The following is a 13,323-nucleotide window of genomic DNA, read 5'->3' as shown; positions in this document are numbered from 1 at the left end:
ATATAAGCTTTCTTGGAAGTGCTCATTTAGTCAAAAAGGTAGCTAGGTCCAGAGAGGTTTGTCATTTTCCCAAGGCTACAGAAAGAGTCCAAACAAGTAGTGCTCGACTCACCGTCCCAGGTGCTATCTCCAATTATAGACTGCTCAGTATGTTGTACCCCAGCCAGAGGGTCTAGCAGTCTGTGAGGCAGGTGTGGACTTAGTGTCACTTTGGGCTCTCTGAGGGGCTGTGTTGGGTTAAGTGGTATTAAGTAACAACTAGATCTGAAGAGGGTGTTGAAGGAGTGCCTGATACCCGGGAATTACCAAGTACGACTTTGAATGCTGTCACTGCTGGAGTGACTAATGTTATGGACCAGCACAGTATGTGTTTTCCGTACATTCTTTTCCCATTTTCAGCCCCCCACTCCCTTGGCAAGCACAAAACGTCATGAGTTTGTATCAGGCACATGACTGCAGGCATTTGCATTAGACCACCAGTGTGACTGTCACATTGGAGATTAGATAAGCTGCAGTTGCATTCATGTTTTTCCAAGCAAAAGCTGCACACAAAAAGGCAAGTAAGACTCAGACAGAATAGAAATAACCTACCATAGATGGCACGGGATGCTTCTGTAGGGAGCAATATAATTTGGTGTAGGCGGAAGGGAAGAATTAATAAAGGTGTATCTTTATACCTTTATGTCACTGTCATAAAATTAGCAGTGAACTCTGTTTAGGGACTGTATAGCAGATAATCTTATATTACTCCTAACCTTTAAAGGCCACTTTTCCATCACATGATGTATAATTCACAGGAGCTCCTGTTTCAGAGTTTTGGTTTATCTTTCACAAACTCTCTCCTGTTACTTTTAAAGGAGTGCTAGAGAAGGTGTGTCATTAAAAACACAAACCCAGGCTTTCCAAATTAGTAATTCTGCTTTCCTAGTTCGTTGCATTTGCCTGGTACAGGGCTAACATTTGGAGCATTGTCTTTCTCCACATGAATGTTATAGATTAGGACTTTCCATTAGTACTAATGGGTCCTCTAGTGACCCAAACAGAGAGATCAGATCTCACTGACGATTTCAGGAGTCGAAATCCATGAAATCTATGAACTGAACTGTAAATAACAGTTGAATCACTTATGGCGAATAGTCCTACTACAAGACCACCATCTCCTGTCTAGTTACCCTTCTTCAGACCCCCAGGGACCACATTCTTGTCCTCATAGAGAAGGAAAAAAAGCTTCTGGTTTTCTGTGCAGCTTAGGCACAGCATAACAGAATGATTTGACAAAGAAGTTCCCAATGAAAAGCGTGCTGAGGAAGCCCGATATACTTAGCAATCCCTTATCTTGCCTGTCTGTCAACCCAGAAAACAGAGGATGTGTCTCTTAAAATGTCAGCCAAGTGCTGTCAAGGAAGCGGCGGCGGTGGCAGCAGCAGCAGCACCTCTTCCCATAGTTCTTCCGGGGCATCTTTACAACATGCTAAGGAGCAGCTTCCAAAGTACCAGGTAAAACCATCCCTGCCCAACCAGATGCCCCGTGGGGCTGAAGTCATTTACTGTGATTTCTCCACAGGGAATAATAGCTGCTGGAGGATTCTACTCCAGGGACATGAGCATAAGTATTCCACAATGTGCTCTTAAATGTGTCCTGTCAGTGCTCTTTTCACACTTTGGCTTTTCTCTCTCGATAAAAACTGTATCCGAGTCGAGGTGATCAAGTATAATATATGAATTCTATATTATAATGATGAATGAGGAAGACATATTGCAAATGAGGTAAATGCTTTTGTTTTGCTCTCTTTGTTGTTAGAACTAGATTAAAACACACAGTTTCCAGTTTTGGCATAAAAATTCTAAGGATTCTGGGAATGTATATGGGCATCCTAAGAAAATAGCACTTGCCAGTAGGAGGAAGAAAATCTTGTTTAGAAGAAAGAAATGGTAAGATCTAACTTGAGTGTGAGGGATAACAGGGCTAGTGGCATCTGTGTGTGTGTGTGTGTGTGTGTGTGTGTGTGTGAGAGAGAGAGAGAGAGAGAGAGAGAGAGTAAAGGATAGGGATTTGGGTTATTGAGAAATATTGGCTAACTAGAAATAAGGGAAGAAATGTTTCATAAATACTGAAGAGCAGGAGGATATAAACTGATGAAGAATGTATCAATTTTTTTTTTCTTTTTTGACTCGTGGAATTTTCCATGTTGCTGGAAAAGCAAAGCTGGGTAAATTGCCAGCAGCCACAGGTCTATAGAACTTTGTTAATTTCATGTTCAGGATTTGTGCCACGCATTTGCCCTTATTTCGCAGTGCTCCTCAGTTTCCAGGAGGTTTGTGATTTAAAAAGTATACAGTGAAATTTTCAACTAGTTGAGAATCACAATTGGCGTATAGACCCTGTACCCCAAGGAAAAGCAGATTATAAAATGGAGGCGGTAGGTGGAAGTTATTAATAAAAAATGTGAAAGACAGTTGGTTTCTGTCTGCATGTAGTGAGAAGAGGTTGGCGTGAGCTATAACCAAACAGAGAGGAGCCTCGTTAAACAAGGCTGAGAGATTTGTTTCTCTTTCCTCCTCTGCAAACATGTATAAGTAGGTTGTGTATGTGTTTGTTAGTGTGTGCATGTACTTGTGTGTATATAATGTGTGTGTGTGGATTTGAAGTTTAAAAAAAAGATTGAGAAGACAGTGTTAAGAATGATTCCCATGTTTTGGCTTGGATGGAAAGCACGCTAGCAGAGAATGCAGGGCTGGATGGGCTGGATCCTGGACCATTGTTTTGTCTTGGTCAGGGTGTGCTGGGGTGCCCGCAGCACACTAGTTTGGTTGACATTCACATCTATCATGTTCATCAGGTGTCTAGAATCCTACATCCAAATACATTCATTCACATATCGTTATAATACATTATTGTATAATATGTGTTACATTATCTTTACATACATATAATGATACCTGAATGAATTCATTTGGATGTAGGATTCTAGAGTTCAGGGAGAGGTCTGGGCCTGGAGATAAAAGATGTGGGAAGTATTCCTATGTAAAGAATAACCAAAATCCTAAGAGGGGTTGAGAATGCAGACGGTGAGTAGGAGTGTCCTCTGAGGAACAATCCTGTTCAAGGGAAGATCTAAGAAAGAAGATTCGACAAAGAGGGTAAATAAGAACACCAGATACCATGAGACATGTTTAAGAAAGCAAACTGGAAAGGGTGCATTGGATTTGACAGGAAGGCAGAAGTCATTACTAGAGCAGTTTGAATAGATGAGGCTGCAGTAGGTTAACAAGCAGATGAGATCTGGGAAAGTGGAGGTAGCACAGGCCCCCCTTTTGGATGACGAAAGGGATGAGAAAGACTGGCCAGAAGGTACAGGGGTCAGATGTTTTTGAAATATTTTTTTGTAAAACTTCAGAGGTATCAGACCATCTGTCATCTTTTGGACCCTCACAAAACCCTACCTGTGCCAATTGGCATTTTCATTCAACACTATTAATTATTGAGGTGAATAATGCTGAACTGTATTTTTATTCAGGATATATATATATATATATATATATATATATATATATATTTTGAAATTATTATTTTTTAAAATTTAAATTCAAGTTACTTAACATACAGTGTAGTCTTGGCTTCAGGAGTAGAACCCAGTGATTCATCTCTTACATATGACACCAGTGCTCATCCTGAAAAGCACCCTCCTTATTGCCCATCACCATTTAGCCCCAACCCCCCACCTCCCTCAGTTTGTTCTCTGTATTTAAGAGTCTCTTATGGTTTCCGCCCCCTCTCTGTTTTTATCTTATTTTCCCCTCCCTTCCCCTATGTTCGTCTGTTGAATTTATCAAATTCCACATATGAGTGAAATCATATGATATGTCTTTCTCTGACTGACTTATTTTGCTTAGCATAGTACCAAGAAAAGAGTTACCCTTTTTTTTTTCAGAACTTAATCTTTAAAGTTTATAAATGGAGATAATAAAAATCTTTATTTTTCATAGCAAGATTAAAAACAATCTTTGATGAAACACTTGGATCCTACATGAAGATACTGTGTATACAAAATCATGAACATAAGTAATAATATGGGAAAAAAATAGGCAGTCACCATTATGGATTAAGACTGTAAAATGATCAGTTTCTGCTTTGAGAAATAGTTTTAATTATCTGCTAATAAACTAAAGAAGAACCCCATAGATCAATAAATGTTATTTTCTTAAAAAAAATTTTTTTTATGTTTATTTATTTTTGAGACACAGAGCACATGCAAGGGAGGGGCAGAGAAACAGGGAGACACAGAATCCAAAGCAGGCTCCAGGCTCTGAGCTGTCAGCACAGAGCCCAGCAAAGGGCTCGAACCCACAAACCATGAGATCATGACCTGAGCCAAAGTCAGACGCTTAACTGACTGAGCCACCCAGGTGCCCCAAATGTTATTTTCTTTTGCATCCCACATCATGTTGTGCCACATATTAACTTTGATTTTGGTTTCTTTAATGTATGCAGTACACAAGACCCGCTTCTGATGTCAACATGCTAGGGGAAATGATGTTTGGCTCGGTTGCAATGAGTTACAAAGGCTCCACTTTAAAGATACACTATATACGGTGAGTTTGGGCTGCTTTTCCTACTATTTGTGAAAAACGGAATGGTGAAACTGCTTTCTTATTCAAAAATACTTTCTCTCTCTCTCTCTTTTTTTTCTTCTAGTTCTCCTCCACAACTGATGATTAGTAAGGTGTTCTCAGCTAGAATGGGCAGCTTCTGTGGGAGTACAAATAAGTAAGTGTGGGATTTTGTACCCATCCACCCTCCCTCCCCATTTTTTTAAGTGGCTGTTTCTGGAAAGAGTAGTTCTTTGAGAGCCATACATATTTTTGAAATAAGAAGTGAGATGAGTCCACATTAACAAAGAAATGGCCATTTTCCTGCACATAATGTATATGAAAAGGCCTTTGACTTTATTAGCTGGCCTTAAAGACAAATGACTGTTTATTTCTCAATGCTGTTTTATCTTAAAAACAAAAACAAAAAAAACTGGTTGGCTAGTTAATTTATTTCTAAAGAAATGAAGCACATAGTGAGTTTTTTCAGGCTGTGGGGCACATGTATGGCAGGCTGGGTCATATGTGCTCACCATCTATTCAGCTGTCAATGTCGCCTCTATGACTGGTGGGTACCTGGACCAGGCCATATCCTGATCTTCACTCCTGAGTTTTTTCCTCCTCTAATTTTATATTTCTTTGTAGACAAAGAAAACTGATGTTAACTCTCATTCTGGTACATTTGTTCATACACTTTGAACTTTTCAAGCAGAAATATTTCATATGCTTCATTTTTGAATAAAACAAAACATTTGCTATACTTTCGTAAGTTTGAAAGAAGTTTGTTATAAATTAAAGGGATATTCTTAGAGGCCAAATGAAGGCCGTTCTTTTTTCATAATCTTGGGAAATTAAAAATATTTTTCTTTGTAGATTTGGGTACCTTTGAGTAATTCTGCTTACTCTTCAACAAAATAATGAATTTAACTTGTTTGAGCATTTAACATTGGTCTGGCATGACTTAAGCCTATATGAGAATTGATGTTTTTTTTTTGTGAGATACTCTTTTTCAGACCCTTTCAGTTATACACTAATTCCCTATAATAGAATATCGAGCTCACATTTAAGTAAAAATTATTTTGGCCCTATTAATGTTGTATTCTCCTTGAAGTCTTGATATTTATTTTACTTGTTAATAAATCAAGTAAATTATTAAAATTGGCTTCTCTCACATTTGTGTCTATGAGTAATTCTGACTTCTTAGATGTTGTGAAGTCAAACTCCTATGGGAATCATAATTTCTGTTATATCCTCCTGGAAAAACTTTCTAAATTGCTCATAGATGTTAACTGAGAGTTCAGCTCAATTTCATTTTGAAGTTTTATGTGAAATTACCCTTGAAATGAATAGTAACATCTTGAGTGTCAGTTACTAAAACACAATTTAGAAATGAATAGCGATATCCTAGGTGTCAGTCACCAAAGCCAAATTTGTAGAGTTCCATGTCGCATTATATAATGTAAAATTGTTAGGAATACGTTGTTTAGTTTTCTAGGTTGGACTGCCTTCAAAAAGTTTTTTTGTCTTTTCCTTTCCCCTAAAGTTTAGTTTCCTTTGGTAGATGTGAGACTTTATTCATTTATAAGGAAAGTTGGAACAACTGGTAAGTTGCCTGTGTTTGAGAGTTTGTTAGAAAACAGTCTTATTCATCTCTTGATATTTTTCTTCTCTCTCTCCTTTCCCCTCCTTCTCTGGATGTAGCTTACAAGACAGCTTTGAATACATCCACCAGGATCCTAATTTGGGAAAACTCAACACAAATCAGAATAACTTGGGTCCTTGTCGTACTGGAAGTAACCTAGGTAAAATCAGCCACATAACTGGGCTCTTTCTTTCTGAATACCACTATTGTGGGTGTGTGTTTTGCTTTATTTGAGTTTGTTGTTTTGTTTTGTTTTTTTTTGCATTATCTTTAATCTGTGTTTATTTTTGTGTGTGTACTTTGTTGGCCCTCTTCCGTGTGTCTCTGTCTCTAGGTCTGCTGCAAGCATGCGGCAGCAAACTGCTACAGGGCGTAGCTGAAGGAGGACCTCTCCGGCTCACCCGGAGCGCTTCTTTCTTTGCAGGTTTGTGTGGAATGCTGAGAACAGTGTGACCCACACACATTAGTAATAACTCCTGTGCAGTTTCTTAGAAAAAAATCCTGTTTGGTGCCTCTCTAGAAATCCAAGGGGCTCTTGAGATAATAGTTTCAAACGCAGCCAAGTTCACGGTGTTTTGAAAAATTCCACCAATGAACTTCTATTGTAAATGTCTTTGCTAATACCCCAGTGTAAGCTGATTTTGATCTGAAATGAGCCCTTAGTGTTTCTAAGAGGATTATATTTTCTGATTTTCCTGGGCCTCTTCAGGTCTGAACTGTTTTCCTTTCCCATGGTATATACTTCTATCCATTTAGTCACCTGCATCCCCACCTGCACAGAGTTTCTTCAAAAGTCACCTAATAAGAGCATGGAAGACCTCTCTCTCTCTCTCCCTCTCTCTCTTTTTCTCTTCCTCAGCCACCTCATCTCTCCCTCTCTCTCTCTCTCTACTTTCCACCCCTACTCTCTCTAGCATTTAAGTAGTTTAAATGCAGTTTCTAGGTTCTTTACAGGTATAATCATCTCGGTCTCTCTGGGTAGGTAAATTCTTAGATTTAACTGGCCTTGCTAGCTAAAACTGTTGAATGTCTGTTGAAGTCTGGCATGATTAACAAGTGTGGGGAATCTTCATTACTAACATTAAAGGTTATGTTTATGACAAATGGTATTCCTCATTCTGTTCTTTGTAGCTGGAAATGTGCTAAGCTCTATTAGTTAACTGACACCCCGATGAAAGTGACACCTTCCCACCTACTTAGAGTGAGGCTAACATGTTTATATGCTCTCTTCAAAATTATGAAAATAAACAGTCTTCAAAAACTATCTGGAAAGTATAATAATCAGGCAGGGCCCTGGGTTTCTCATACATTGTAAAGCTTACTATAGCAATATGTCCTCTACCCTCTAGCTCAATATGTATGATGAATCTGAAGCATTCCTACAAGTCTGTAATACTTTGGAGTGTTTTCTAAAATTCATGCCAGGATATTCGTTTTTCTCAGTAACTCTACAGTGATACTGGGTGTGTATGGAAAAGAAATGGAGGAAGAAATATTTGAAAATGAAGGGGTTTTTATCTGCCAAGAGAGTGTGTTATAAACAGAAACATTTTTTAAATTTAAGAAATGGTATTCAAATATTTCTGTTTCCTAAGTTGCCTATAGTTACTAATAAAACTGATTATAAAGCATTTTGAAAATACAGTGCTATTTAAATATTACTAATGATGAGGACAATGGCTGGAAGTATCTGCCTGAGAATGTTTGTTCATTTTATCAACTGCATGAATAGTTTATTATTCAGTTTGCTTTAGAAATAGGCACCACTCCAACAAGTTTTTATGCTACAGTAGGGTAAAGACAGGTAATTACTTGGTTCTGTTTTTACTCTCACCATTGTGTTTTATGTATTTAATTTTGCTTTCTCGTTAATTTTCATATATACACGTATGCCAACCATCAATAGCAGTAGCCTACTTTGAAATGTAAAAATTACTGTAGTGGCTTTTAAACAAGGCCTTCTTTGGAAGTTCAATAACATTGTTACCTTTTGCCTTTATCTTAGCACATAGCACTCCAGTTGACATGCCAAGCAGAGGACAGAATGAAGACCGGGACAGCGGTATTGCTAGATCAGGTATTTGCACTTCCTTTTATATGTTTAGTTGATAGAGTGAACTATCTGTAATGATTAAGTAGGTGGGAAAATAGAAGACAGGTCTCGCCTTCTGGGTTTTTTCTTTTGCCATATTCTTTTTTTTTTTTTTTTAATTTTTAAATATTTATTTATATTTGAGAGAGAGAGACAGAGTGCAAGCAGGGAAGGGGCAGAGAGAGAAGGAGACACAGAATCCGAAGCAGGCTCTAGGCTCTGAGCTGTCAGCACAGAGCCTGACGTGAGGCTCAAACCCACCAACTGTGAGATCATGACCTGAGCCGAAGTCAGACGCTTCCCTGATTGAGCCACCCCGACGCCCCTCCTTTTCCATATTCTAAGGTAGTCTCATGTGTCTGAAGATCCAGAACGTTGATATACAGCATCTAGGAGTGATTGTACAACATGGACTAGTTTTTTCTAAACCTAAACTCATATGAGACTATATTGTATTTGAGAAATTTCTTTTTTTTTAATTAAAAAAAATTTTTTTAATGTTTATTTTTGAGAGAGAGACAGAGTGCAAATGGGGGAAGGGGCAGAAAGAGAGGGAGACACAGAATCCAAAGCAGGCTCCAGGCTCCAGGTTCCGATCTGTCAGCACAGAGCCTGACGCAGGACTGGAGCCCACGAACTGAGATCGTAACCTGAGCCAGTCAGACTGACTGAGCCACCCAGGCGCCCCTAAGACAGCAATTTTGACTGAGAGTGATTTTTGGTTCCATGGTGGTACCCATTTCTTCTTGCCTTGAAATTCAACCCTAACGAAACTAGCTCCAGTGCCAGCCAGCCCTGTTCAGGTGGGCCCTACCAGGGCAGGGAGCTGAGCTTTGGGACGTTAAGATCTTCAGTACACATTCACAGCCTTTGAGGAACTGATGTACTGATGCACTGATGTAGCTCAAAGCTCAGCTACTCCTCTAGTAGAGATTGCTGGCAGCACCCCCTAAGGAATGGGGAAATTCTCCTAAGACCATTGAATACAAATCAAATTTAAAATTTAAAAACAGTGTTCTCTTTAGCATTTCATGAGTTACTCTTTACCTTCTCAGATTTCATGTTTGTACAAAAATTGCTTTAAATGAAAATGATACAAGTCTAAGCAGCAGGAGTTACATTTCTGACCAGTGGCTCAATGCTCAAGTTTACAAAAAAAGATTATGAAGACCAAAAGCAATCAATTGTTTTTATTTCATCATAAATAAAATCCGGAGTACTTTATACGTGACATACATAAACAAAGGAAGGGGATTCAGTAACAAATGACATTTCATTTAATAACTCAGGAGCAGAGTTGTACCGAGTGGGATGAAGGACCCTGGTACCACACAAAAGGAACATGAGGACTCCTTTGAGGTGTGTCTAAGGGCCAGAGATGGATACAGAAATGAAAGGAAGGCAAGGAAGAAAGGCATCTGAGGCACTGGCTGGCTGGCCTGTTTGGTGAAGGTGTCCTGTATCACTGGTAAAACCAGTGGGGTGCTCTTAGTCTTTAGTGGAAGGCAGAGGCTGCGTGTCTGATGTGTGCATCAGGCAAAAAAAACCCACACTCCTCCAAGGCCTCCATTTCCAGATCACTGCTTCACTGCCCTTCGTCTACAGCACAGAATCTACCTCAGATCTAAACCACAAATCAAAAATCGTAGCGGAATCATGTACAAAGGCAGAAACCGAGAGATCTTAAAAGCAGTATTAGAAAAGTTTAAGCCTTGAAGGAATGAGAGAAGGGGTAGCTAAGATAAAATCTAGATCAGCCTGACTCTAGGACAGAAGAGAGGGTGACTGGCAGGTCCTCCCGCAGAGGTGGACGGATTTATCTCCACAGACACCTTTCTTCCTCTGATTTTATTTTCAATACTCAACAAGCAAATTCCCAGTAAAATTAGCTCAAGGAAGCTTCCTTTTAAAAAGAAATTTCTCATGGGGCACCTGGGTGGCTCAGTCAGTTAAGCATCTGACTTCGGCTCAAGTCATGATCTCACAGTTCTTGAGTTCAAGCCCTGCCTCAGGTTCCCTGCTGAGAGCAACAGAGCAGAGCCTGCTTGAGATTCTCTCTCCCTTTCTTTTTCCCTTCCCCACTTATGCACATGCTTTCTCTCTCTCTTTCACTCTCAAAATAAATAAATTGACTTTAAAAAAAGTAGTAAAATAGGCAGAAGATCAGTATGAGAAAAACTTTAACATGTATTCTCAAACATTTTTATTCAAGTGTTTTGAAATGAACCTTCAGTGTAAGAATACACATCATCGTAGTTTTCAACTAGGACATGTGTTTTGGCCACTCTGCAGGTACAGGGTGGACCCCACCCCAAATTTGGTTTGGATGTCGAGACTAATGACACCACACACATGCAAGAGGGTATGAAAGTATTTATCACTCACGTAATGACACTTTCTGATGAGAGCAGGATGGGCTTCCCAAGCTGGTCAGAAAATGACTTGAGAGGGGTGCCTGGGTGGCTTAGTCAGTTAAGCGTCTGACTTCAGCTCAGGTCATGATCTCATGGTTTGTGGGTTTGAGCCCCACGCCAGGCTCTGTGCTGGCAAATTGGAGCCTGGAGCCTGCTTTGGAATCTGTGTCTCCATGCCCCTCTCTCTGCCCCTCCCCTTCCACGTGTGCATGTATTCTTGCTCTCAAAATAAGTAAACATTAAAAATAAAAGAAAGAAAATGCCTTGAGAGAAAGGGAAAGGAGATGATCTTCAGGTTTTTATGATGGTTAGGGGGTAGGGCCGGGGTGAGGGCTTCCACACACAGGTTGAACTTCCTAGTGGTTCCAAAGGAGAAAGCCTCTAGGCTTTCTCATCACCTTGCCCAGATGTGGGGCAGACAAGGAAGAGGTTTGAGAGGAGAAGCTTAAAAGGTATCAGCAGTCAGACATCAAAAAATGGAGTCAGACTATTTATTACAATGTGTGTCACCATTGAATAATGCAAAATGACATCCCACTTGGATCTGAATTCTTCATTGATTTAACTGATAGAGTGCTTTGTAAAGAGTGGCAAGAGTCAAGGAGGGTACTGCTTTGTTTGTTGTCTGTGTGGGAGAAAGGCCGTGGCATCCCATTGACCTTGAGTGTATAAATGTAGGCAAAGGCTTGAACTCACTTTATGTGAGTCTTGGCGGTACTGATTGTGCTCCTCTGGGAACACAAGAGAATGGGAGGCCCCAAGGAGATGCTGGGACATCATCTCCTACTCACTTTCTGTCTCCCCTGGGAAATTGTTGTGAAACTGTCTCATCACCTCCAGGCTTCAGATAAGGTTTGGAGCTTTCTGCCCTGCCCACCTGAGACTAGAAGTGCAGACTAGAGAATTGCTGAGCTGTGGTCTCCAACTGCTCCCCAGCACCAGGGCCTCCTACAACTCAGGGTGTGGGCATCTGATCCCTTTTGTGTCAGTACTGTCCTTTTTGGCGTGTGAGGCAGGGATCACTGGGGACTGGCACTTTTGGTTTATTCTTCTTTCCACAGACTATGTAAGAAACTGTCCCAATCTAAAAATGTCTTGTTACATCATTACTCTCAAGCCTTTACTTTGGGCTTTGCCTTGCCTTCTATATATGAACTTGGCAGTCTGTAATGTAGCTTGGACAGAACTCCATTTCTTCATTTCTTTATACTTCTCATATTTTAAGTCAGACCTTTGGTCATTCTCCTGGCATGAATGTTTGTTTTCCATTTCACAAATTTGCTAACTCTTTTGCTTTACCTTTTTCCTTTCTACATTTGCATTCTTATTACCCGTTTAAGAAAAATTAGAATAAAAAAGTAATGCAGATAGCATCCCAAACTAGGGATCTAGAATAATTCTAAACAAAGATGTGTGATACAGTTATAGAGAGATTTTAAAACTTTATTAAAAGAAGACCTTCCCTTGTGAAGCCAGACAAAATAACTCTCACTTATATGGAAGAGCAAAGAACCAAGAGAATTTTTATTCTTTGCAAAAGTCTTTGTAGGCACTTCATTCTTAGACTACAGACTATGAATTAAAAGGCATACAAAGGTTAAATAACTTGGCACATAATTGTAGAGGCTTGATCACCAAGGCTCGGCTAGAGTTTATATCCTAACTAAGGAATTAAAATTTAAGGTGCTTTCAATGAAATATTATTCAGTGCTAAAAAGGAATGAGCTATCAAACTGGGACAAAATATGAGAGAAACTTAAATCATATGGCTAAGTGTAAGAAGCTGAGCTGAGAAGACTTACCTATTATAGGAATTCAACTGTGTGACATCTGGAAAAGGCAAAATTATAGAGACAGTAAAAAGATCAGTGGTTACCAGGAGTGGGGACAGGGGCAGGGAGGGATGAGTAGATGGAGCACAGAGGGTTTTTAGGGAACTGAAAATATTTTCATTGATACTGTAGTAGACGGTACATGTCAGTACACGTTTGTTGGAACTCAAAGTACAACACTAAGAGTGAACTCTGTGGTGAACTATGGATTCTGGCTGATGATTTTGTTTGAGTGTTGGTTCATCAGCTGTATCAAGTATAGCACTCTGGTGTGTGATATTCATCATGGGGCAGGCTCTGTGTATGTGACAGCGGGGGCTATATGGACAGAGCTCTGTACCTTCCACTAAGTTTTTCTATGAACCTAAAGCTACCCTAAAAAATTCTCTATTTTTAAAAAATAACGTGTTTGGGGGCACCTGGGTGGCTCAGTCTGTTGAATGTTGGACTTTGGCTCAGGTCATGATCTCCCAGTTCTTGAGTTCGAGCCCTACGTCAGCCTCACTGCTGGCAGCACGGAGCCTCCTTCAGATCATTTGTCCCCCTCTCTTTCTGCCCCTCCCCTGCTCACACACTCTCTCTCTCAAAACAAACAAACAAAAAAAATTAAGGTGTTTTGAAATCGTGGTGGTGAAGACATTTTCTTTGTCTTTTCACTGAGGGAACTTGATAGGAATTTTATTAAAACTTAAAAGACCTGGGACACTTTTGAGGACCCCATATAGTCTTAAAATCACTCTGTGGTTTGGTAAC

At 39.8% G+C, this 13,323-nt stretch overlaps 1 protein-coding gene across 8 annotated transcripts in view; it reads left to right on the top strand.

The window, feature by feature from the left end:
• Positions 1 to 13,323, top strand: part of FNIP2 (folliculin interacting protein 2) — a 132,725-nt gene that overhangs the window by 68,860 nt on the left and 50,542 nt on the right. For 3 of the 8 annotated variants that reach the window (XM_030312826.1, XM_030312825.2, XM_030312831.1), the window contains exons 3-8: positions 1,357 to 1,497; positions 4,493 to 4,593; positions 4,697 to 4,768; positions 6,292 to 6,392; positions 6,567 to 6,656; positions 8,238 to 8,309. In XM_030312826.1, the coding sequence (XP_030168686.1) occupies positions 1,357 to 1,497; positions 4,493 to 4,593; positions 4,697 to 4,768; positions 6,292 to 6,392; positions 6,567 to 6,656; positions 8,238 to 8,309 (577 nt within the window). The remainder of the gene's footprint in view (positions 1 to 1,356; positions 1,498 to 4,492; positions 4,594 to 4,696; positions 4,769 to 6,291; positions 6,393 to 6,566; positions 6,657 to 8,237; positions 8,310 to 13,323) is intronic. The other 5 variants (XM_030312830.1, XM_030312828.1, XM_030312827.1 and 2 more) reach the window with 4 other exon arrangements.

Source organism: Lynx canadensis, chromosome B1 (assembly GCF_007474595.2).
Source record: "Lynx canadensis isolate LIC74 chromosome B1, mLynCan4.pri.v2, whole genome shotgun sequence".
NCBI lineage: Eukaryota > Metazoa > Chordata > Mammalia > Carnivora > Felidae > Lynx > Lynx canadensis.
This window is presented reverse-complemented; position numbering and strand designations above follow the sequence as displayed.